The sequence below is a fragment of the Neolamprologus multifasciatus genome, chromosome 12 (genome assembly GCF_963576455.1).
Source record: "Neolamprologus multifasciatus chromosome 12, fNeoMul1.2, whole genome shotgun sequence".
Classification (NCBI taxonomy): domain Eukaryota; kingdom Metazoa; phylum Chordata; class Actinopteri; order Cichliformes; family Cichlidae; genus Neolamprologus; species Neolamprologus multifasciatus.
The window spans coordinates 23,160,096-23,186,746 of record NC_140450.1 but is presented as its reverse complement, the minus strand read 5'-3'; the positions used below and the strand labels follow the sequence as shown (position 1 = coordinate 23,186,746).

At 41.6% G+C, this 26,651-nt stretch overlaps 1 protein-coding gene across 1 annotated transcript; it reads left to right on the top strand.

Annotated features, from left to right (window-relative positions):
* Nucleotides 1–133: 133 nt before the first annotated feature.
* cemip2 (cell migration inducing hyaluronidase 2) lies at nucleotides 134–26,651 on the top strand. Its single transcript, XM_085181436.1, has 24 exons — nucleotides 134–387; nucleotides 2,798–3,152; nucleotides 3,244–3,384; nucleotides 3,550–4,117; nucleotides 6,728–6,897; nucleotides 7,653–7,844; nucleotides 8,910–9,079; nucleotides 10,578–10,790; nucleotides 14,371–14,576; nucleotides 15,367–15,436; nucleotides 16,059–16,187; nucleotides 16,810–16,898; nucleotides 18,061–18,192; nucleotides 18,356–18,391; nucleotides 18,575–18,730; nucleotides 19,834–20,065; nucleotides 22,011–22,226; nucleotides 22,319–22,530; nucleotides 22,690–22,872; nucleotides 23,077–23,296; nucleotides 23,380–23,481; nucleotides 23,598–23,731; nucleotides 24,683–24,789; nucleotides 24,873–26,651. The coding sequence occupies exons 2-24, from the start codon at nucleotides 2,816–2,818 to the stop codon at nucleotides 25,070–25,072; spliced, it is 4,215 nt and encodes a 1,404-aa protein (XP_085037562.1). The 5' UTR covers nucleotides 134–387; nucleotides 2,798–2,815; the 3' UTR covers nucleotides 25,073–26,651.

Below are 26,651 nucleotides of genomic sequence, written 5' to 3'. Positions count from 1 at the left end.
CCTTCATAAAACAATAACAACAGCTGAGTTGCAACGTTATTTCCACTATCCCCGGTTTCCTATGTCAGCTCAGGGAGGCCGTTCTCGTGGGTATTATTGTTACAATCTTTTCGACAGCCTTTGAACGCATCGCGTCTTCCTCGGTTGAAAGCCGCGCCTGCTTCGCTCTCTGTGGGACCGGAGGCTGATCGCGGGGAGAAAGACAGCCTATCAGCAGAAAAAGAACCACCATGTGAACAAAGGGTATATAAGAAGGGACACGAAGGCGCAGAGTTGTCAGGGTGAGAACTTATCTGATTGTCTCACCACCGCTGGGGCAACGTTTTCAGGGCTCGGAAGAGAGCGAATGGACAGAGCCGGGAGAGGAATAGGACTGTCCCTCCAACGGTAAGACCCCACCGTCCGCCTGGCCAGCCGCTTTTACATTGTGCCTGTGTCCGTCCGTCAACCATTAGGGGGGAAAGGGGAGAATTTAACCTTGTGAACCTCTAAAGCAACGCTTGCTTTCTAGAAAAGGGGCACTAGGCTTATTATAAGTGAACGACAAAAGTCATAATTGACTCTTAAGCTATTGTTTAAAAGTTTCTCAAAGCGTGCTGCTACGTGTCCCATTCACCAGCTACTATAACGGCGAAACAGAAGAAAAGCTGTAAATAATGAATACTTCTCCAGCTTTGCTCACTTCTTTATTTCATGCTTCTTATTCTCGAGTTCCTCTTTTGCTGTGGAAACTCGGTAACACGCCATTTGGAAGTGCAGGTTTAAAAGAAGGTGGCCAAAATTAAAGTCCAGAAATAGTGAAATCCTTCATTGAACGCATCCTCATTAACCTCAGTGTTACACAGCGAGGTCCGCACACAGAACAAGTGTGGACGCGTGGTTGTGAGCGCTGTTGTTACTCCCTCTGTACAGTTTTAAGTGAACACATGGCGTCAGTGTTAGTAACCCTACAGTAACGGGTGATTTTACAGCCGAGGAATGCGTGATGGTGTGGCCCAAATGCTTCCTCACACATCTGTTTGATATTCGGTAGCTGCAGACTCCGGCTGATATGAGAACGAGTCAGTAGTGAACACATGAGGTCTGCAGGCTTGCGATCGGTTTAGCTTTCAGGAACAGAATAAGTCTGGAATTTGGAGTAAAAACATAGCCAGAGATCTGCTTCTGAAGACTCATTCACTCATATGTTTAGGTGGGGAATGGTATTGTAATGGGATACTTCAAGTTGAAGTGGGCGAACCACCTGCTGTTCTGCCCAGTTTATTTTAAAGGTTAAATGAATGACTGAGCTTTTGTCTGAACAGTCCTTGATTGTTCCTACATGGCTTTGTTTATGCGTAGAAGAGGTTTATTGTTGCTCTCTGGTCTAAAATGATGACAAGATGGCCTGTCAAGACAGTGGTCATTTTGTGTGTTTGTGGCTTGGCACTGGTGTGAAGCACTGATAGATTTAAAGACTAAAATCATCATTTTTGGGGTGTATTTGATTTTGACATTATTGTTTAAAAAAATCTAGAAAGGGCAAGCAGCGATGTTATTACAGTGAGCACTTCTGTTTACAAAAAGTGGTATAGAAGCCTTTTTTCTGCACACTCATGTCCTCTACCCCTGCGTGTTTGTGCGTGCAGGTGTGCCCACATATTTCTCTCTGCATGTTTGTGTGTACTTTAGTTACGCCCATGACCCACTGTGTTGTGGGACATGGGTCAGGTCTTTTTACAGAACAACAGGGAGTGTCTTCGTCGCTTCAAGTTGTGCACTTTTGTGCATAAATGCTTGGTTTAAGGCTATAAGATGAAAGCAAGTCTCCAGGAAAATTTGTTCAAAGCCAATCAGAGTTTTTCCTGGCGCACAGTAGAGCTTCGGGGGGAATGACTAAGCGAGTAAGCATGATTGGTCCTCATACAGTAAAGGCACCAAAAGAGGAGTTGAGGATCTAAACACATTTCTTTTTGAGTAAATAAACCCCAATTAATAAAGCGAGTTAAAAATTCATTACAATGTTGGCGATTGTTTTCCTTTAAGTTCCTGATAACTTGTCTTTGGAGTTTCACAGAATTTCCTTGACGCAGGAAAAATACTTTTGATTTATCGTCCTCTTGAGTGAGAGACGACTGAGCGTCCATGTCTTCTGTTCGCTTTGTGCTACTTTCTCCCGAGCACAGACTGACTGGGACTAGAGCGCTCTCCTCCTTCCTACTGTAATTGGTGCCATCTGTTAGCTGTGTTAACATAGTCTGAAGAATGCGGTGATCCATTATTCACGACCTCCTTCGTTACTGTGGACATGAGCAGCCCATATCACGCTGGTTCAAGCCAAACTTGTCTGGAGGAGTAGATTAATAGTGCTTTTGAGTGCCACTCTGAAGATCTTTACCTGGGGGTCCTGGAGTGAGATGCTTTGTGGGTTATTGCCTGTTTCCCTAGAATCAGCCTGTTTTATTTCTTTACCTCCTACTGTTTTTACACATTTTTATTGTCTTCCTTCACTTTGACCTCTTTAAGTTTCTCCTTGTTTCATCCTTAAACACCAAGCCTGCCTGATGGTACCTTTGTACTTCCAGCTGAACAGTCTGTATATTAAAATACAAACCAAACTTTAAAACAAGAAATTTGATTTTGTATATGACCTTTTCCAAAGTTGCTCGTGACTGACAGCAGAAAATCGTTATTTTTCAAGATTTTTTGTAAACCAACCATAAGTAAAAGCTCATTTGAAACAAAATTATTGATGCTTTGCGTACAGTCCTTGCCACTTATTCTTCTTCTGCCCTCTTTCTCATCGATCGCCTTTCAGGTAGCAGACACGTATACCATGCCGACTAGTGATGGCCCCAGCAGGTTCCCGGTCTTTGTGCCTCCACCTCAGGGCAGCCAGAGGTGCCCAGGTTATGTCCCCGGACGAGTGGCTCCAGTCCGCTCGATGCCACATGCTAAAACGCCTCCGCCTCCACCGATAAAACCTCATGGCCCGCCGCTGGGGCGACAAACAAGGGTCACCTTGTCAGAAGAGAACCAGCGTAGGGAGGATGCGCAGAGGCTCCAGCAAAAGCTAAGAAAGAAGACTCTGATCTGCTGTGGAGTGTCGCTGGGGGCTTTCTTTCTCACGCTTATCCTTGTCCTTAGCCTCAGTAGTGGTCCTGAGTTAGATGGTGATTATTTATTATGAATTTCCAGGCTTCTTAACCATTTCTGTATGACTTTTAAACATCTTTGTGTACATCTTTCTGTTCGTATTTACAGAGAATTGCCCAGATCACAGCCCATCTCTCAGTAACTGGAATCCAGGTCACCAACCACAGCGGGCTGTCATTGTCAGGAGAGGAGATTTGTTTAGACTGGATGCTTCTGCTACCTTACACTCACTTACCATCCAATCAGGAGGTAGGCACATCACAAGGTGTCTGACTTTGGTAAAGTAGCTTTTAGAGATGTAACACAGATTGAGTCAAAGTAACCCAGTTGTTATTATTAAAGCTCAGTTTATGAACTTTTGGATGGAACATACAGCAAGAATGAACTAAACGTGTTTGCTTTGACTTCTCACAGGTCGGGTAGTTTTTGCAGACAGCCATGACGGCTCCAAAAACATAACATTGAGAACACATCACATCCTAATAGAAGAAGGTGGCGCCCTTCACATCGGTTCGCCCAAATGTCGCTACCGTTCCCATGCTATCATTGCTCTCATGGGCCGTTCCGACAACGAGGCTGTCTCCGAGGTTCCCACATTTGGCCGCAAGTTCATTGGCGTGAAGGCCGGTGGAACTCTGGAGGTACACGGGACTGAGAGAGTTTCCTGGTCTCTGTTAACCAGAAGCATCCCGGCGTCTGGGGTGGCCACGGGGGGTTATGCCTTCCAGCGAAACTTCAGCCGAGGCATCCACCTGCGCGTGGTGGACCAGGACACGGCTGCTCTGCTGTTCTCAGAACGCTATGACACGTACGATTCCCGCAACGACAGCCAGCGGCTCGCCCAGCTGCTTCGCTCCCTTCCGGTGGGCCGAATTGTCACACTCGCCGTGGGAGACTCTGCCGAGAGAAATCTTGGGCCAGAAACCAGGGAGGTCATCAAAGAGAAACTCGGCAGCAGATTTGTTCTGGATCTCCAGTACAGGTAAACGCTGCCGCAAAAGCTGTGAATCATCTGTGTTTTTGGTCACCAGTTAAACTAAACTCAGTTACCTTTGACGCATCAATACTTTCTTCAAGCTTTTTGTCTCACATCCAGCATCCCTGGAAAAATGCCTTTTTTTTTTTTTTTTTTTTTTTTTTTAAACTTGGCTTTCTGTTCATTTAGGATGTTCTCTTGAATCAGTCGTAGTTCCTGTTTCCTTTGTGTCACTGCTTCACCAGAAAAAGGAAACATGTACAGGATAACAGGGTCATGCACAGTGTTTTCCAGGATTTGTACAAAAATGTGGCAACTAAGGAGATTTTTTTTTTTGCCCTTCAGAAGGACCAGGTCCAGTCGTGGTCACATGAGGTGATGCCTTATTAAACTAACAAAAAGACATGATTAGACTGAGTTCATGGCTGCCCATAACCTTAATGCCACCACACTGGAGCATGTGGCTCAGGACTTGAAGCGGTTTCCCTCAAATCTAGAGTGGCGCGACAGGATCAGACGATAGAGCGCGTGAAGTGGTTGTTGGAAGTTAGGTTTGTGCGCTAAGACTGTTTCTTCTAATCCTCTTACTGTTGGTTTTTATAGGCTCAGACTACAGTTTATCATGTACTGAAATCACACAAGTCACAAAGTGTTTTTTGCTTTGTTTGTTTATTTTGCTGTGGCTGTGAGAGATGGGTTACAGGATTAAGCATTATAATGAATGCCTTCTCATGGAGATGGAGGAGGGAGTGGTGTTGCAGATTTTCTCAGCGGTTTATTGTCATTTGCGTCAGTGCTTTACCAGCGTGCATACCTTGTGACCTCCAGCTTCTATTTGATTTAATTTCCACAGGTTTATTTCGGTGGGTCCGCCCATCCTTCCTGGCAGCGATGCACAAATCTGTTAGCCGCTGCTTCTTGCATGTGACCCCTCTGTCTTTTAACCGCAGTGTCTCAGGACAGTACTCAAACACAAGAAACACGCATTCATAGTGCTCTATAGTGAGTTCACCTCTGGCCCCCACACATTAGCAGTTCCAGTTAAACAATGATGTTGTCAAAGGTTGATTACCAAATCAAGGGTATGACGAAAATAATAATAAAAAAAAGGATCCTTTTTTTTTTTTTTTTTTTTCCTCCCTTGTTGCGTCTTTAACCATCTGACTCAGCTCTGATTTACTGAGAAAACATGCACACAGGCAGCAGCAGGTCAGTTTGCAGAAAGTCACACGCTGTGGCTCTAATGAAAGACAAGAGTGGATGCCCCAGATGGATCCTGTTTGTGTATCACAGAGGTGTGCTGTTCCATGTCACAGTGACTCACATCTACAAAAAGACACCTTTTGTAGAAGACTGTGATTATGCCAGCAAGATGAATTATTTTAAACAGATAGAGGGTCTTTGGTGAATTGGAGTACAAACTGCTGTTTATATTAAGAGATTTTTTTTTTTTTTTTCAGGTAAACACTGGCATTATTAATGCGCTTAAATCATCTTATATCATGTCATCTTCAGATATGACATGAGTGGCAGGCTTGGCTGTAGATCCCCTTTACTTCCGGATAAAATGGAGCTGAAGAGGTTAAGTATAGAGTTGACTCTGGGTTTGTTTACCACGTGCAATGAGCCAAGCAACGGCTCGGTGGAAACACGATCACTTTGAGTCTGGATGGACAACTGCCGACCCAGATACAGTTCCACGGGTTGCATGAATGGTAAATTGTGTTTGAAAGGCGTATTGGTCAGCCTGATAAAATCTTTAAAGTTTATAAGTAGATTAGAGCAGCTGCCATGAAATGTTTTTGGTATTCATGAGGGGGAAAAAAAAAGAGAAAAACAGGAAGCCATTCTTGAGAAGCTAAGGGCATGATATTCGAAATATCCAAGACTGTATGTCTCATACTGTGCTGTCTTATTTTAGATCGCACACCCTGAAAAGCACAGCCAGTGTTATACGCCATCCACACCCTCAAGCTGCTTTGCTCAAATGATTTCAGCCTCTCCTTATTGAATCATTGTAATCTCATTTAAAATAAGCTTTCTTGGCATCTTGGATAGGGAGGACCTGGAACAGAAGTTAAAACAAATGTAGCTTTAACACATCCACCCATCCCTTCCTAAATTTTTCCCTTAATTATTTCAATAATCCCATGACTTGTGTGATATCCGCTGGTTTTCTACTTTTTCGCTTTAATATATTTTGACATTCTCTGATATTCACTTTTTTGCTTTTTACCCACTCTCCTGCTTCATGCTTATCTCAGACATTTGCTTTTGTCAATGAGCACAGTGTCTGCAATTTGCATTGTCTGTGGAAATAGCTACAGCTACATTTATCACTCAATACACGTGGTTTTATGTCAGTCTGTAAGAATGTGGTTAAAGTACAGGGTTTAAAACACCATCACTGACTAAGCAAATATGCACAGGTAACATTATTAAAAGTAGTTATGCGATAATGAAGCAGTAATGGGTGTTGATTATTAGTTGCAGCTAGGCTTTAAGCTCTTTTTTTTTTTTATTAATGATTTCTTCGAAAATAATGTGAAACTCGTGACTTCCTCTTCTTTTCCATTTTCTCTGCGACCTTCCTTTTAACTCCTTCGGTCTTTCCAGGCAGGCGTGGGCTTTGGTTTCCGTGATAGGCGGTGGAAATGCATCATGTTCGGAGGATGTTAGGGAACACGAAAACCATGACACAGGAGGAAGAGCTCTGGCAAGACGGAACTTCACCACTGTCAATGGAGTGGGTTTCTCGGTCACTGCCTATAGCGAGTGGAAGACCGGTAAGAAATAACGAAATCCAAAACGAACCATGTAATCTCAACTTCTGGTATTTATTCCTAATTAATTCTTGCTTTCTCGTGAACTTTTGAGAAGCTTAAGTTGGAATTAGTGCTCAGTGGAAATGAATTTTTTCAGAACACAGTTTTATAGAGATGCGTGCACTGCAATTTATTATTATTTTCTCTGACCTTTGCTTTCTACCACGACCTTTTTCAATTCTTAAGTACAACGTGTCATACTCTGAAAACCATACTCAGTGGAAAAATAAGGCAGAAACATCAAAGAAATACCTGCTAAAGAACACATTTACCCTGCTGTGACCAGGCTTATGTTGGCTAACTAGCAATTAGAACATAAACTCTAGTTAGCTGGGGTATTTGTACTTGTTGCCACAATGAGCTGTGAGGTCACTGCAGTCTGGTCCTTGGTTATTTATTTCAAAATAAGATGGTAATGAATCAATGTGTGACACTCTAAATGGCTTTTATTTTAAAAAGACTTTTTGGGAATGCCACTAACTCACGGCTCGCCCTCAACAGAGAGCGTCACTTTTTTACTCCCTTCAATAGTTATATTTATAGATTACTTTTTTTCTTCTAGTGGAAAGCCTTTATGTCAACAATCTTGTGCTAGAAGTCAAATCAATGTTTTCTTTAATTGCAGAAGACTACAAAGCGTTAGCCTTCCTCCCTCTATCGTGCTGTGCTGGACCTTATGTTTCATTTAAAATCCAATATTGTTCTGTACCCCTCAGGTGTTCCTACTGCAGGCTTCCAGGTGGATGCTGTGGACCAGGTGGTGCTAAACCTGCAGGATGAAGTGCAACAGACATGGCTACCAGGGGATCGCATCGTAGTTGCCAGCACGGACTACTCAATGCACCAGGCTGAAGAGTTTACCCTGCTGCCCTGCCCTCACTGTAACAGCCGACAGGTCAAGATACAAGGTGAGAGAGAGAGAGAGACAGCCATTGGTTTCTTCAGCTGTGTCAGTATTTGCCCTGAGGGGTTATTTCTTGGTGTTTGGGAGCTACTGTCACAAACAGTACAAATAGGAACTGATGTAGAGAAACATTTCATTTTACAAGGCCTGTGTCAAGACTAGTAAAAAATCACTTATGCTCCTCTGTAGTTAATAAATGTGATTAGTAGACGTAGGGCCATTAATCGTTCGGTCCAGCGGGATCTCATTTCCTTTTCAGCTGTTATGGTGACGTAAGATTATTGGAAAATGCTAAGGAGAGATTGTCAGCTTATTTATTTATTTTTTTTTAAAAGCAGGGCCATCTTATTATAACCACGGGGCGGTTTATGAGTGGTTTATGGATTTGGATGCATCACCCCTTCTTCACCTCCTCCTGTTTTCTATTGTTAAGTTAATAAACTACACTGACAGTTTCGCAGTTTGTCCATCTCTCTATCAGGCATGTTTCCTGATCTCATTCCTTTGTTGTCAACTCCCTTCCTGGAGAGAAGGGTGTGTTATTATGTGTGTTTGTTTGTGTGTGTGTGTGTGTGTGTGGGCTGAATTTAGGGTTTCTGTTACCAGGAAAAGCTGAACAGTTGAAATCCTGCCACATATCATCTGTGGCAGAGAGTATTTTGTGCGTTGATGAATGATGTTTCATACGTGTTTGATTACTTTTGCTTTTACATGTGTGTTGGTTTGGTGGGTACTTTTTGGGGTGTGGTTAGTTAGTGTTTGAGCAGGAGCTGCCATACGCGCTAAATGTGGTTTACAGTTGAAAGGCTGCTAGGTGATGCATCATCTAAACACAAGCAAGCTGTTATTGTAGTGTTTTAGTATGACTTGTCCCGCCTCAGAAACCAAATCGTGTTGCTGTGATATTTAATTAAATGTTGCTGTCACCATACCTCTAATTTGCTTTCACACAAAGTAACAACTTGCACCCGTTTCATGGTTTCTGTACATATTTTTCTTTTAAGAGTTTTAAGAATTTCTCCTTGTTGTAGTATTTTGACCTCTAGTTTTATCTGTCTGTGCTGCTCAGGGAAGCCTCAGTATAACCATACCGGAGAGATCATAGATGGCATCGACATGCGTGCCGAAGTGGGTCTCCTATCCAGAAACATTCTCATTTATGGAGAAATGGAAAACTCCTGCTACGGAGACAACATGTGTCAGTTCTACAACCATGACACCTTTGGAGGCCACATCAAGGTACGCGTGTGTACCATGTTTAGATATCTTTATGAGGACCAAAAATTGGAATGCTACTATATTTGTGGGGACAAAATGCCTGTCGACATGATTTTGAAGGCATTTTTGAGACTGTGGTTTTAGTGTCAGGGTTACAATTGATTATGGTTAGGCTAAAGGTTAGGATTAGGCATTCATTTTTGATGGTTAGGGCAAGCGGCTAGAAAAAGCTTTGTGTCAATTAGATGTCCCCACAGAGATATGAAAACAAGACTGTGTGTAAATTTATTGCACATTTACTTTGTGCCGATCTTTCTGCATGAGTTGGCATGACTGTACTTTCCTGTTAAAGGTTGCTATTCAGAGTCTGTTTGACAGTTTCCTCACTGTGAAGATGAACGGTGCATACATTCTACATTTGTGTACTGGCCTATGTGAGAGGTGTTGTTTACCATCACACTGTTTCTCTTTTCTTGCACTTCATGTCAAGTTTGAATCTATATGAAAGACTATTCTTCAGTAGGCTCAGCACAAACTGCAAACGCAGCAGGCACATGAGGGTCAAACATGTAGATTTATCTCTGCTGTCTAGCATGGGTCCCAGTGTAGTCAGTGAGCTCACTGTAATTTTGTATGATTTCATTCAAATTGGTGGCAAATGGACGCAAACATTCCTCAGAGTCTATGTAATTTGCCCCCCATGTGCTAAACAAAAGACTTTGTCTCCATGTTAACAGCTTTCTAACTGTAATCTCAAAGTACACCAGACGGACACATGAAGCTGTTGTTTTTTGTTTTTTTTTTTTTAAAAGAAAAGTCAGCGTTTTCTTTGTAACTAGGCCTTCTATGCCGGCAAAAAGCCATCTGTCATGTCTGCCAAATCGAATTTAGCACAGTTCAGCACCATGCGTTTCATGTTTCAATTCATCTGTCCAGTGAGTTGCCCTTTCTCTTATTTTAAGTCAGGTTGACTCTGTGGAGTGGAATCTACTGTTGAAACAATTAGTTCGTGTGTGTGTGTGTGTGTGTGTGTGTGTGTGTGTGTTTATGTAAGCGAGGGTAAGGGTCAGTGTTTACTGTGCGTACTTGAGTTTCAGTGAGCTGAAAGGGTTGGCCAATACCTTCTTAACAGAAACCAGATCCTGCTGATTTTGCCATACCCACAAAAAAGACCTTTTAGACAGCACTGAACATTTGTTTGTATCGTTTTATTTGTATGCATTCATGTGTGACTATGTGCTGTGCGCATCTCTGTGCGTGCGTAACTTTTAATTTATGCTTCTGTAATTCACGGCTTATTCACCAGCATCAGGGGTTTTGAAACAGCTCGACTCACAGAGCGCGGTGCCAGATGGGCTAAAGTTTATATCCCAGTGCAGTCGTTGATGAACGCAGACAGTTGTAATGGTTTAATTTATTACTTTAGTCAGCCAGCATTTGTTACGCGGACCAAAAGTCCGGCGTCATTTGCTTTTGTCGTGGGTGGGAGCTCATTGTACTCTCTCCTCAACACCTACAGATTCTCAGTAACTTCTCATCAGTGCATCTGTCCTACGTGGAGTTAAAGAACATGGGTCAGCAGGCTAGAAAAAGCCGCTACCCCCTCCACTTCCACATGTGTGGGGATGTCGACCAGAAGGGAGGCTACGCAGAGGCCACCTTTGTGGACGGACTCTCCATACACCACTCCTTCTCCCGCTGTCTCACCATCCACGCCACCAATGGCCTGCTGGTTAGTAAAGCCTTTTAAAATGTGTTGAATATGTCACCGTATGTGAGAATGTAGAAAACCATACATGAGTCATAGTGTTAATAATGAGCAGCATATTGTGGGAAACTGGTGGTTTGTTACAAAGCTCATCAACTGTATCCTCCAACGCCTGATTACTGTGAAGGCTTGTATCCCCCTTTCTTTTTCCCCATCTCCTTTATATTCACTCTCAACCTTTCCTGTTCCATCTTTCACACTTATAGAATATCTTAGTCTCTTTAGAAAGATGTAAAAGTTTTTATATACAGTGGTGTGTTTGGCCTGTTTTTGTATGTTTGGCACAATTAAATGTTCCAGATCATCAAACACATTTAAATATTAGACAAAGATTACAAAATTAAACACAAATTGTAGTTTCTAAATTAAGATGTTTTATTAAGGGGAAAAAATTCCAAACCTACATGGCCCTGTGTGAAAAAGCGATTGAACCTAAGCCTAATAACTGGCTGGGCCACCCTTAGAAGCAACAACTGCAATCAAGCATTTCCAATAATTGGTATTGAGTCTTTTAGAGCACTGTGGGGGGTGTTTGGCCCACTCAGCTTTTCAGAATTGTTGTAATTCAGCCATGTTTAAGGGTTTTCGAACATTAACTTGCTTTTTACACTTGTACTACAGCATCTTAGTCTGATTCAGGTCACTCCAGAGTCTCCTTTTTTTTTTTTTCTTTCTTAAGCCATTCAGAGGTGGAGTTGCTGGTGTGTTTTGGATCATTGTCCTGCTGCAGAACCCAAGTGTGCTCCAGCTTGAGGTCACGAACAGATTCTTTGATGAAAACAGATGTTTTGGTAGACAGCAGAATTCATGGTTAGATTTACCACAGCAAGTCTTCCAGGCCCCAAGGCAGCAAAACATTCCCAGACCATCACATTACCACCACCATATTTTACTGTTAGTATGAGGTGTTATGTGAAATGCTGTTTTAGTTTTATGCCAGATGTAACGGGACTCAGACCTTCAAAAAGTTCAGCTTTTGTCTCGTCAGTCCACAGAATATTTTCCCAAAAGTCTTTGGGATAATCAAATGTTTTTTGGTAAATGTGAGACGAGCCTTCATCTTCTTTTTGGTCAGTTTTTGTCTTGAACTCTCCCATGGCTGCCATTGTTGCCCAGTCTCTTTCTCATTGATTAATCATAAACTCTGACTTTAAGCGAGTCATGTAGAAGCTTAATGTTGTACTGGGTTCTTTCGTGATCTTCTGGATGAGTTGTCGATGCTTCATCACTGTTCACAAAGTTTTTTCCATTTGTGGATAATAGTTCCCATCATGTTTCACTGGAGTCCCAAAGCCTTAGATATTGCATTGTAACCCTTTCCAGACTGACAGATGTCAGTGACTTTGTTTCTCAGGTGTTTCTTTAGATTGTGCCACGATGTGTTGAGTTTTTTTTATTTTTTTTATTTTTTTGCCTGTCCCATTTGGTTCTTTAGCCGTCAGAATTGTTGTCTGAAGACCAACAAGGATACCCAATGGATTTACTTTGCCAAATGGATCATCACTGCTTTGCCGTATTGGTCCATTTGATTTATTTTCAGTTGTTACAGACGGGACAGACATGAGTGAGGGATAGGAAAGGGAGAAAGAAAGATGAAGGAAAAGAAAAACAGAAGGGAAGAGGGACAGTGAGAAAAGGTACTTAAAAAGAGAAAGAAGAGGAAAAATAAATCTCCTGGATCACCTGTTGAGAGAAAAAGAAGAGAGCAACATACTAAACACAACACCATCACGTTAATCTAGCTAAGTGTAAACAGCAGTAAATACTAAATATTGAATGTTGTTGTGTCGCAAGCAGGACCGACAGCTCACAATGTGCTTGGAAATAGCAGCCAATAAAGGTGTAGTTTATGTCTATGAACAGTGAACACCCGTGTGCACACCCATGTGGATCAGCACGCTTGTATTCAAAAGCTTTCCCCATTTAATGGTCTGCTAGAGGGTGTAGAGAGCCATAACCCTGTCTCCCAGGGCATGAAGCAGGCATGGAGGAGATCCAGGCTCCAGACATCCAGAGGTCCCAGAGTGCGAGAGCCCTAGGAAGACCACTGGAGGGGCATCCGTGCCACCCTCCTGGGAAGAGCTGAGGAGAGCCCCAGATGAGGAGTCACCCAGTAGCCACGGAGCAGAAGCCAGAGGGGCTGCAGTGGCGTGCCCGCCAGCTCTGCCGGCAGCCAGCTGTGCCAGAGTGAACCGAGCCACAGGCCCAGAGGCCGGAGGCCCGAGGGCCGCCTTTGCCCCGGAAGAGGCCTGACTGGGCAACAGGCACCAGGCCCCGCCAAGTAGTCACCGGGAGTGAGCTGGTACATACCTGAGCGCCCAGCCCCAGACACCAAGAACCACCAACGCACCGACCCCTAAGGGCATCAGTTACCGGCAGGGAGTGTGGTGAGGGGAGATGGGCCTTTGGAGGGCCTGGGAGTTCCCAGAGAGGTGTTGCTTTTCAAGATCTTTTAACTGGTTTCATTTTGTCAGACAGGTTCTAACAGGTCTGCCGGTAATCATGCTTGAGCGCGTTTAGTTAAACTGAACTTAGTCACAGTTAATTCATGATTATAAAGAGGGCAGTTACTTTGTCACACAGAACCAGGTAGGTTTGGATAACTTGTCTCCTTTAATCAATGAAATCATCATTTAGAAACTGCATTTTATTTTTACTTAGGTTATCTTTGTCTAATATTGAAAATTGTGATCAAAAGTGTGATAAATATGAAAAACAGTAGGAGATCAGGAAGGGGTCAAACACTTCTCACACCACTGTACTTGTTGGATAAATGTAGTTATACACAGAGGTACTAACTTAGCTCAGCTAAATCACACTGTCTGTATGTGGTCAGTGACTGAAGGGTTCAGGTTTGTTTTTAATTTTGTTTTGAGTCCGCATCGTTGAAGCTCTGAGCCTAACTGTACAGAGGAAATTGAGTTCATTTATGGTGCATGTCATTGTTTGACTTGGCACCAGAAGGTAAACAAGAAAAACTGAAGTGACCCTGTAAGTATTCTCCTGTTGACCATCTTCTACCGTCTTTCTCTACATACCAAAGCTTCAGCAGTAAGAGGAAAATTGTTCAGGAATTTTAACTATTTAAGGAGACAGGCACTCGCGTTTTGGCCATATTGTATTTCTCATTTGGGGTGTTAAATTTCATTCCGTTTTATTATACAGGAAAAGGAACATATAATGGGCTGCATGGAACTGGCCTGGATCAGTTAAAACTGGTTTACAGCAGTTCTTTTCTGCAGGACATAAGTTTGAAACACATTGCAAAACATAACAAAATAAAAACGGCCAACAAAAAAGAAAACTTCTGCAAAGACGGAGACGATGGACACAAAGATTTTATATGCCTGTTTGAAATGTGTGAAGGAGCTTGTTGCTCTAATGCAAAACAGATATCTTTGATTATATCTTAACATAGCTATTGCTGTTATTGTCAAAGTAGTCTAAAAGTCTCTTGTCCAAGCTCTTTTGTTTTGAAATTATTTTTTTTTCTTTTTTTTTTTTTCCTCTTAATTTCTGTGTTTTGTGTTCCATTTCTGGAAAGGTCAGGGACACTATAGGCTACGACACCTTGGGCCACTGTTTTTTCCTTGAGGATGGGATTGAGCAGCGCAACACTTTCTACCACAACCTTGGCCTCCTGACCCGACCTGGGACTCTTTTACCCACCGATCGCAATGAGACCCTCTGCCTCAGCATCAAGGACAAAGTCTACAAGGGCTACACTCCCTCGCCCAGTACAGAGTGCAAGTAAGAGAACAGGACGATGATGTACATTTGTGGTTACAGATATAAGGAATCACATCGGCATCAGCATAACGTTTCCACTCTGTCATCAAAAACATGTCTGATTAGTCACAATACTTAGATATCATAGATTTGTACCGGGATAAAACCACTTTTCGTATCTTTTATACGTGTTTGTATGTTAACTGTGATTTTTTTATTTTTATTTTTTTTAATTTTTTAATGTCCTTTCATTGGATTGAAACATCTTTGTTTTTATTTATACCAACAGAGTATAAAGGGTATAGGTGTATATAAAGGGTTATTTGATTTCCATGTTTAAAATGCAATGCCTGCATTTTAGATTAAAAGTGGAACAAATAATACCCATTAGCCGTGAGAGAACATGTGTGGTGGTGCAGACGTATTTTGAGAAAGCACAGATGGTCTGTGTAAGAGAGATATTGGCAAGGTGGTTTTATCCAGGCAATAACAACATCCCCTCTCCATGGGATGTTTTCATGTCATAGCAAGACCAAGAAAAGTGCCTTTGTGAGGAAACAGAAAGGTCTGTTTCCAAGAGCGTGATAGCGTGTACGTGTGTCTGTGTCTGTTGGCTGAGCTTTCCCCGTGAAGCGTTTATGTTGGAGAGGTGGATTATTGAGGGAATTTGGGAAATCTCACAGGTTTCTTTGATGTCTGTCTTCTTCTTCTTCTTAATCATATTTTATGATCTGCCGAGGTACTCCTTTTTTTTTTTTTTTTTAATATCTCTGTCTACTTATGTGTATGTAATCTTGTGGTTGTTTTTCAGGGCAGTCTCAACATTCTGGATCGCCAACCCCAACAACAACCTCATCAGTAATGCAGCAGCTGGTTCTCAGGTAATAATATCAGAGCTATGAAAGAAAAATAACTTTCTCCACATGGTTTAAGGAAACATGTCACCAAGAGTAGAACGCAAAGTCCTTATTGATAGATTAACTATTATTAAAAAAGCAAAAAAGTAAAGCTACACTGGCTTTGGTGTTGCTGAACTTTACATAAAATTAAAGACCTTCATGCTCATAAAAAGTTATCCATCAATAAAAAGGGGATTTAACAGTACTTAGTGTTTGATAGATGGAGCAATAAAATGGTAAGACCTTTAAACATAAAAGCTAAAAAAAAAGAAGAAAAGAAATCACTCAATTTTATTTTGGTTCAAACTGCTCGGAGGTCCACAGGGGTTATGCTGTGTACTACTTAACAGTGGGGGTATTTCTTTGTTTTGGACTGCAAACTTAAAGAAGCCAGTAAGTTTCTGTGAACTTTAATCTTTCTGCAGGATGTCATCAACATGAGAATAGTTTGACACTCACCCAGATGCACTTGTTGTTGTTGTTGTTGTTGTTGTTGTTTTTTATGTTCCACCAGCTGATTGTATATCAGTGCTGATAATGAAATTCCTACTCCTCTTGTTTGTCATGGTTATCTTCTGTTTCTCTATTCTACTTCCTCTTCCAGGATGCTGGGATTTGGTTTGTGTTCCACAGCTCTTCCACAGGTGACTCCCATGGCCTGGTGCCAGAGACCAAGGCCGAGCTCACACCTTTGGGGATTTTTTACAACAATCGTGTACACTCCAACTTTAAGGTATTGTTAGTCTTGCTTTTTGTGCACTCTGCAGTCCAAGTTCTTGCTATGCTGTCTCTTTGTGTCTCTGTGCTTTAGCAAGGAGGAGAGAAATACAGTGTTTGTATTCCAAATGACATTGCACATAAATCCCTGTTTGATTACTTAGTTATTGCTAGAAAATGGGAATAGACACAGACACACACACACACACACACACACACACACACACACACACACACACACACACACACACACACACACGCACTAGTAGGGTCCACAATGGTGCTCTGTTTTGTAATGACAGAAGTCGGGCAGGTGAACTGTAAGCTCTTTGTCCAGCTTCTCTTACAGAGGAAGGAGCCATGAAGGTTAAGACTATGCCTCGGTTATACCACAAGACCAACTCACAGGCCAGGTTTCCATGTACAAAAAAAACACAGACAGGCTTAATTTATTTTAACAGGGAAAACTAATCCGTATGTTTAGACACATGTACAGCCTTCATTCTGTAACTTTACATTTAAGCACGTATCAGGTTCCACACCAGAAGATACACTAGTGGAGTTGTTTATGTCCCTATAGCAGAAAACCTCCTTGTACTTGCGGTTTTACTGCATTTTATTGTAATCATGCCTTCCAGGCAGGGCTGTTCATCGACAAAGGAGTGAAGACCACCAGTGCCACTGCTGCTGACCCCCGGGAATACCTATGTTTGGACAACAGTGCCAGGTGTGTATGTGTCTAGACACAGACTGCAAAGAGATTTGTTGATACTTTAAGTTTTCCATAACTGTTAGTATTACAGTTAAGGGCATGTTGACCACTCGTGGTTACAAATGCATAGACCTGGAAGTGATTTTTGGCACATATCCAGCATCCAGTATCCAAGCAGACTATTTAAGAGTCTGCGGTTGGTTATCAAATGCGTCATAGTGTATAGTTATTCTGTGTAAATATTTCAGTATTTGTGGTTTACTTATCTACTGTTTGTTTAGTGCTACTGTCACAAACTGCATGAATTAAGGTATTTGTAGCTCCCTGTTGAATATCAGCTGGGATGTAGCCATTGACGGGGATAGACAGATGGCTTTATAGTGCACTACTGCATTTTAGTGGAAGGTCTGTCAGATTTGTGTTGACAGAGAAAACAAGACTTTACAGATAGTTTCCACTCTGCAGCTGCCTACCTGAATACAGCCCTCAGCTAGGTGGAAAAAATGTGTCTAGTGAGACTGCGCACTGTGGTCTGTGTGCACAAGTATGAAGGGAGGGATTTTAAATGTTGTTCAAGTGCAGAAGGCACGGGGAGATTTGTGTTGTGTATTTGCAAGATATGGTAACAGATGTTAGAAAACGTCTCCAGCGATTTATGTTGTTCTCAGAGGTTTCATCTAGCTCCACAGTTGGGTAAAAAAAATCCCTTGAGCAATGATTTGGCTTTTGACAAGGTTTTAAAAATAGCACCCTGAAATGCCACCACAAGGGTGCAAAAAGAACATGAGCCTCCCCTTTTCTTGAACACTATGAAAGTATTTCTGAGAACATTTATGTTCTCAGGAAGAAAGAAACCTTTTGTGACTAATGCCACTATGCCCTTTTCCTATAGTGCCACCTAAAGATGAAGCACAGCAATTCAACAGTGGAGTTGTAAACCTTTAATCTAAATTTCAGTTATGTATAATTTGCATGTGTTTGCATGTTATTTAGTGCATTGACTTTCACGAGTACCATATGTATTAAAATTAAAATGGGGAAGTGGTGGGGTTGGTGTGACACTGTGGTAAGCATGAATAATTACAAAGACACTGATGTCGTCATCGAAAAAACCCAAGGAAAATATCAGAAAAGTATTTTTAGTCACAAAGTATTTTTATTGAATTATTTTTTTTAGATTTCGCCCACACCAAAATGCCGACCCTAGTCGTCCTCGGGTGGCAGCTGTCATCGACACTCTGATCTCCTTCAAGAACAACGACTTGGGGGCGTGGATACGCGGTGGAGACATTATCATCAAGAACTCTGGGTGAGACTTCTCATTAGCTATGATTCAGTATGTGCTGGTTTGGCAGTTTGCTCCAAGTCTTCCAGTGAACCGAGGGTGAGAAAATAAAGGAAGGATGTCTTCCCAACAAAAAATATCATATATAATATTAACATATTATTCTCTTATTCGTTTTTCTGAACAGCTTTGCCGACAATGGAGTGGGATTGTCCTTTGCCAGGTGTGTACTTGTCTAAATCACTCTTTCACTGTGTTTTTAAGCTTTATTTGTTTTTATTGTCGTCCCGCTGGATGGGCTAACGTCTTGTAAGTGATATGATAGCAAGGTGGCTGTTCTTCCTGCAAAGTACAGAAACAATTGCATTAATAATTAACTAATTATGTATTATCCCTTGTTCTCCAGTGATGGCAGCTACCCTAAAGATGAAGGCTCCAGCCAGGAGGTGACACAGTCCCTGTTTGTGGGTGAGAGCCGGAACAGGGGGACGAATGCAGGACAGAATAAATACTGGGGCGTGGGAGGAATTGACGGAAAGATGAGGACGCTACCTAGAAACAGGTGAGAGGAGAGTAATAAGTGAAAGATTAAATGATGAATGGTGGAAAGACATATTTGGAGTGCTAAGGCAAAAGTCCAAATCAAACTTGACTTTTCTCAGGAATTTCAGGGAATAGAGCTGCCAAAGAAATGTAGGCTGGGAAAACAAACAAGGAAGAGAGAAGCCAGCAAGGCAACCGACTTGTTGAAAAGATGGACAGATGAAGGTGTTACAGCTGCTTTTAGCTGATAGTGAGATTGTGAAATGAAATGACATTTAAGTAGTCTATAAAAAATGGTGGTGGCATCATGCACAGCAGTTCTTAGGAAGGAAATGCCTTGTGCTGAATTTGGTTGCATAGCAGGAAAAGGAACTTTCTTCACCATTTCAGACCTTTAACACAGCTCCCTTTAGTTTCAGGTAGCTGTCACAGTTTCAGTCCTATTTAGAGGGTTATATATGTAGGGTGTGACACAAGTGAACAACCCAGATGTTAATGAGCAGTCTGCCCAGCACCATTTGTGCCACAAGAGGCTCGTCCTGCTGTAATACCAAATCAGACAGGGTGGTAAATCCTAATTTGTTGCTGTTGCAATGCCCCAAGGATCTCCTGGCTGCTGTCTCCATGTGTTTTTTGTTTTCTTTCTGTCTCTTTTATTACAGATATTGTTATACAAGAGAAGAGGAGCTTAAGTAGGATGCTGGAAAATAATTACTGTATTTGAGTTTCAAGAATCAGTGTGTTTGTGGCCACTGTGTAGAGCTTTAAAATCGTTTTACGGGCCTCTTCAGTGCCCTGCGACATCTGGCTCGCTTGGTTTAATTGCCGTTGTTGCTGGTGACACTTGTTATTTCTTGCCAGGGGAAACGAGTACATTTCTTTTTCTGTTTGGTCATTTTTTCTGGATTTCTTTTAAACATCTCTTAAAATAGCTATCACAGCTGTCTTGCACTGACTGTAACATCTACATTGCTAATGTTAACACAGCTGGGTTTTGCAAGTTCATGACTAAAATGGTCCTGTACCCCATGTAAATGATGACTGTTTACCCCAGTCTGGTTTTATACATTCCATCAATTGTCCTGCCTAATTGTGGATTATTCCTCATCATCTCCACCGTAGGACGTTCCCAATCCGAGGTTTTCAGATCTACGATGGCCCAGTGCGGCTTACACAGAGCACATTTCGTGGCTTTGCCCCCTTAAGCGACACAAATAAACGCACAACAACCACACCAGAACGAACTACACCAGAAAATGCCACGCGTCATACCAGTGCAGTGGGATTCAACTTGAAGAACACCTGGCAGCTCACCCCTCGAAACAACCTGTCCCAGCTCAGCTTCCACTCCACAGTAAGTAAGGCTCAGTGAGACTCTACTTGGGACGTCATAAGAACATTGTTTATTCAAACAGTAGATGTGAATATTCCTTCTCTGACCCGATTCATTCCGTTGTCCTTCCTTTATTTCTACCTAAAACCAGTGCACCGTACTTTATGCCCACTTTCTCTTTTGTGCTTTGCTCCTATTTGTTATTTACCCCTACAACTATATTTTAATAGACTGCTTCAAAAAATTAAAGGAACACTTTTTAATCAGAGTATAGCATCAAGCCACTTAAACGTCTAGGATATTGATCCGGTCACTTAAGTAGCATGAGGGTTTTTTCAGCTAACACCAAAACATTTTCAGCTGCTTTGGTATTAATGAAATTAGCAGCAAGTGCGCTAGAGGTGCAACAATGAAACATCTGCCAACACAGGAATGGTTTTACAGGTCAAAGACACTGCCATTTTTTCTTTCTTTCTGACTGTTCTTTCACTAGTTTGCATTTGGGTGAGGTTGTTGTCAATACTGGTGGCATTAGGTGATACCTGGACCCTACAGAGGTCTCCCATCAGAGTCTTACGAGCATGGAGGAGATTCCAGGAGACAGGCAGTTACTCTAGGATAGCTGGTCAGGGCCGTAGAAGGTCTTTAACCCATCAGTAGGACTGGTTTCTACTCATTAGTTCAAGGAGGAACAGGATGAGAACTGCCAGATCCATACAAAATAATCTCCAGCGGGCCAATGGTGTGAATGCTTTTGACCAAACCATAAGAAATAGCCTTCATGGGGTTAACATGAGGGCCAGACTCCTCCTAGTTTGCCGTGTGCTCACAGCCCTGCACTGTAGAGCTTGACTGGCATTTGCCATAGAATACCAGGATTGTCAGGTCCACCACTTGGGCCTGTGCTTTTCACAGATGAGAGCAGATTCACCCTGAGCACATTTGGAGGGGACACACAGGCTGAACAACGGCACTCTGACTGCCATTAGGTATTAGAATAAAATCCTTGGACTCATTGTCAGACCCTATGCTGGTGCAGTGAGTCTTGGGTTCCTCCTGGTGCGCAACAATTCCCGACCTCATGTGGTGAGAGTGTGCAGGCGCTTCCTGAAGGATGAAGGAGCTGAAACCATTGACTTATTCCCATGCTCGCCTTGCTAAAATACCAGGATCTCAGTGATGCCCTGGTCCAAATTTGGGAGGAGATCCCCCAGGACACCATCAGTGTTCTCATTAGGAGCATGCCCCAACTTTCTCAGGCATGCAGCCAAGCATCTGGGAACCATATGAATTACTGAGTACCCTTTTGAGTTGCAGCAGTTAAAATGGACTAGCCTGCTACATGATTTTTTTTTTTTTTTTTCAATTCGATTTTTAGGATGTATTTCCATCAAACTTTCCTTTAGTTCCTAACACATTACCCAGTCTATATCAGCATTGATATCCAGCATGAAGATTTTTACCCTTTAGATCTGATATGTTTTCAAAGAGTTTGTTTAACTTTTTAGTGTGTTTGGGTCAGAGGCCTGGCAGAAACAGAATCGGGAGTTGTTTCAGGCAGACAGAACACAGAAGAATAAAGGAGCCATCTTTCAGAATCAGGCCTGTGCAGAAACTGTTGTAAATCACTGGCGCCCTCTTGTGGGATCATTGTACAGTGCAGTGTTTGTTTGTTTTTTATCCAAAGGCAACCTTTAATAGGCTAATTTGTCAAGTAGCTTGATTGGAGATTTCAGTTTGGCACATAAACTTTGAAAGATGCACAGCCAAGAAACCAAAAAAATATAATGCAGGTATATTACCTGTCCTTATGCAGTGCATAGACAGATCTCGATTAAAAAAAGTAAGTGAGCTGTCCCAGGAAGATGGAGAAGATCATTATGGAAACAATGGAAAGTTAAGCAGATACCTGGTTAACTTAGATTAAAAATCAACTCTCAGTAAGTAACACAAATAAACTCCTCAGGTGCATCTTCGGGCATTCTTTGGACAACCTGGAGAGTGGTTTGATGAAAACAACCTGGACGGTGACAAAACCTCCATCTTTCACGATCTGGACGGCTCAGTGACAGGCTACAGTGACACCTACATTGGCCGAGCAGACAACTACCTGATCCAACATCCTGGCTGTGTAAAAAACCTGAAGTGGAATGGCGTGATATGCAGCGGCCGCTACTCTCAGGTACAACGCACTCGGGTCTGCACCTCAGTATTGTTCTGTCCTTCTGATGTAAAAGTGATTGTTACATTCCACAACATCCTCCTCTCTTCTAGGTGTACATCCAGACCCAAGGAGCCCCTAGCCTGAGTTTATCCATCAGCAGAGATGAATACCCTAATTCTCCTCTGTTACTGAGGGGGATTAACAGCCAGGGGGCGTCGTCCCAGCAGTACCAGCCCATCCTGATGATGAGCAAGAGCTACACTCTGCACTGGAGTGGGCCTGCGCCCAAAGAAATGGTCCTCTCTCTCATTAACTTTGATAAGTGAGTAATAAGAATGACTGTGTGTGTTCGCCTCTTCAGCCACTGCTAGTCCAAGTCTTGAAATATCTGTAATGTCCTAAAGTGAGGATGCAACACACGGCATTGACTGATTGTACTGATGTTTTCAACCACTTTCAAACTGCTCTTTCATTCACTCAGGGATGACTGGGTGCTGGTGGGACTCTGTTATCCGTCAGACACCACTTTTCAGATTATGTCCGACACATATGACAGGCAAAGTAACACATTTGATGACATCACAGACTACGGCACCGTGTTATCCTTCCCAGAGCTGCAGAAAAAGACAATGGAGAGGAAGTACTACTTTGACCAGACTGCTGGGTGAGATGAAAGATTGTTTTTCCTTTTCCTTGTTTGAACTCGCAGTTGAAAATACTGCAATGTGACGACTGTAGGAGATTTGGTTTTTAATAAAAAATGAGATCAATTTTATTTCAATTGTGTTTTTTCTATTTTCTTTTCTTTTTTTAATCCCTCAGTGACTCTACTGAGCTTCTAAAAGTTTATTGTGCTCATCATCCCCAGCTTATTGTGGCTCTACCTTCGGGCCCGGCATGGTCGTGATGGTCACAGCTACTGTTCTGTTAAAGGCTGTGAAAGAGTGAAGATCACAGCCACTACATCCTCCAAAGAGATCTGTAACTGTACAGCCAAAGCTTACCCCAAGTACGCCAAGGCTCCCTCAGTCGTGGTGCCTATGCCGACTCTAAACACGCAGCCCTGCAGAGACTGCGGTGCTAAACAGGTTTGTTAACATTTAAAGTGACCTCTTCATTTGGTCAATTAAATCCAAAGCTACTACCGCTGATCGACATGTGTCTGTCTCAGCTTGTGTTTTCCAGTGAGCCATGGACCTCCTACCTCCAGACTCAAGTGAAGTCTCTCAGCGTTAAAGAGCAGCAGCGAGGAGATAACGTCTCCTTTATCACTGTAAGCAAAACTGCCAGACAGATAAAAATACATCCAAACACTTTATCTTCATGTTTTAAACTTCAGATTTAAAACGGGGTTTATTTAATCCAATTTCTTTGCTGTAATTCCCCAAGGTGAATGAGATCACCATGTCCTTCTCACAGCCGGGGTTTTTCCTGGTCTCAGTGGATGCCTGCTCTGGAAAAGTCACCAAGAAAACCTCATTTAGTAAAGTGGATAAAAAGATGGAAACTGACATACCAAACAGGTGAGGCAGGGCAAAACTGATAAATAAATACATACACAAAACAAATAAAGTTCGTAAATATGAACAATAAACAGAAAATTCCCATAAAAATAAAAGTTGACAGGAAATCAAACATATCGCTGGGATTCAGACAGGGATTATTCACACCGGAGACACTTGTGTAACTAGATTTCATCAAAATACAAATAAAAAAAATCTTGAAACAATTATTTTAAAAATTACAGAATAAACTGCACAATCTAAATTGCTCCTCATAGCTCTCCCCAAAGTTTGCCCCTTTGACAGACATACATCACTCTTTTAATGACTTATTTGAACCTTTTCTCTGAGTTCAGATTTCATCTCCAACTTCAAACAACTGAATGTGCAGTGTAGTTTAATAAATGGTCTGTTTTGTTTAGTTCATTATAATCCAGTCCATTTATTATTCAGCTTTCTGTTGCAGTGTAAATAAACTGAATTAGCTTTTGTATGTTTCCCCCAAACATCACACAGCAGGTAATTAGGGAACAATAGAGTGTTTTCGATTTAAGATATTTGAACTTTTATATAAAATTATGTAGTTCTAGACGTGTTTTTTATGAGCTTGCCAACATAACTCATGGTCAATATTCAGACATTTTTAATTTTAGTTTCTATTTTGACATTGTTCGTCATAATATTGACTTCATTATTTGTTTGACCGTCACTAAATATTATATATTCTATTTTTTCATTTGGTGATAAATTACTAAGATCAAAGCATTTTTTGTAAAATGTTTCCCTCTGTATTCAGGGCGTGTTTAAACTTTGGAAAAAGCAATATCAATTAGTGTCATCAGCAAGTAAAATGTATTTTAATAATTCCTTGTGTGGGTTAACGTGGTTTTCCTTTTTTCTTTTTTTTGGATGACACTATAATATGTCTTCTGGCTGTAGAGTGGCTTTATTAGAAGTATTTATTTCCTCCAGGTCAATAGTCCTCGTGGCAACGCGGGGACAGTCGGGGGAGCTGGTCAATATCGCACCACATCTGGTCTCTCTTGGTGTGGCCAAAGATCCTGATCTGCATAGTAAAGGTTAGTACTACTTTAGTTTGTCTGTCTACTATCTGTATTTTAGATTTCTTTTACATGCCTTTTTCCCCCTCCTTTTATCACAGAGAGTCTGGCACTTTGGGGCTTCCGAGGGAGTTCCTCACCTCCTTTTTGGGTTTCACTACTGGCTGGACAAGGCGATGACGTCTTAGGGCTGCAGGAGCGCTACTTGCCTCTGGGCTTGGAGATGTATGGCTGTCCGCGACCTGCAACTCAAAAACGCAAAGACCTAGAGCTTCTGAGAAAAGCCACAGGACAACAATAACCAATGTGAACTGTACATGTTACCTAGCCGTAATGCTGTTGCACACAGATACACAAACACACAGCCATTTGATGAATGTGAACTGCTGAACCTTTAATTTATTAACGATGACAAAGATGTTTACTGCTTTCAAGAGGAATGAAAGTGGGGTTTTTTATGAATCGAATGAATTTTTTTTTTGTATGTACACGTGTGTATGTATGTGTCAGTATGCCTTTGGGCCATGAAGTCAATGCACTTTCCTCTTTATATACACACAACCTGCCTTACTAGCCAGAGTGACGTAATGGAGCTTTACAGTAACAAAGGAGAAGAAACAAACCCAAAGTAATCCTGCAAGATCTACCTACCTGTCCTATTTATTGTGCAGTAATTGACTCTGAACACAGAACCCAATTCATTGCATACACAGATCAAAATTTAATTATGAGAATAAATGACTTTGATTTGACGTGAAAGCGATATAAGATGGATTTGATGTGCTCAGGTTGAAGGAAGTGATAAAAACAAATGTCATTGCCTCTGCGATATGAATGGCAGTATTAAGCCAAAAACTGTTGTTAATGTGGTTTAGTCGCATTGGTGATTAATACTGCAAATCTCCTTTAAAACATAACCATAACAAGCCATATTCTATCGAAATAATCATGTAGATGCATAATAATAATGTGTGTAAAATTAATCTGACGGTTTTTGGCCTTTCTTGTGTACAAAAAACCCTTAAAAATAACCGACTTCTGTGCAGGTGACTCCTTTTATATTTGACACGTTGCAATAGATTCTCTTTAAACTGGAAAACCTCTGAATCGCGTGCAGCTCTACATCTGAGATCTTTAAGCACCTTTTTATGGATTTCTTTACAGACTTACTTTTTTTTCCCTCCTCATGTTTGTATTTGTCTTTTCACAGTGATGGTGTGGCAAGTGTTGGCCACAAATACCTTTCCTCTACTTTTTGTTTTGTCTTCGCAAACAGAAATGAATGTTTTACCTTTCATCTGCCTCATTCATGTGCATTATTGCCAAAACAGTATGGTAACATATAGCTCTAGGTTGCCATTTCCTTTTTTTTTCTTTCTTAGTTTGTATCCGTGCTGTACAGCGGTGACAGTAAAAGTATCATATTTTAGCTGTAAAGGTTACACAGCTTTATTTTGAGGCTATTTTAATCTTTACCGTGAGCAGGGCTCCCCCACTGAGCGATGATGAGTAGTTGTGACTGTGTGAGTAAATGTCTGATCATGTAAGGTGAAGTGATGACCTCGCTGCCTTTTAACCACTCTACTGTTAAAAAGAGCAAAAGACCGAGAAATGGGTTCAGTCCCTTTGCCTTTTCCTTAAGTTGAAGATTCATCGATGCACAAGTGATTTGTTTGTTTTGTTTTTCTTCTTAAGATTAGGGGTGAACTTTGTAAATAAGAAATTAAACTGTACATGTAATGGAAAGTAGACTCCCATTAATGTGTGTATTTTGTTTTTGTTTCTTATTAATTGATAAATGATTTGGAAAAAACATCTTTCCTGCAATTTGTCATGAAATTGCCAAACAAATAAAGTTGTTTTGTTTTATGATAAAGTCA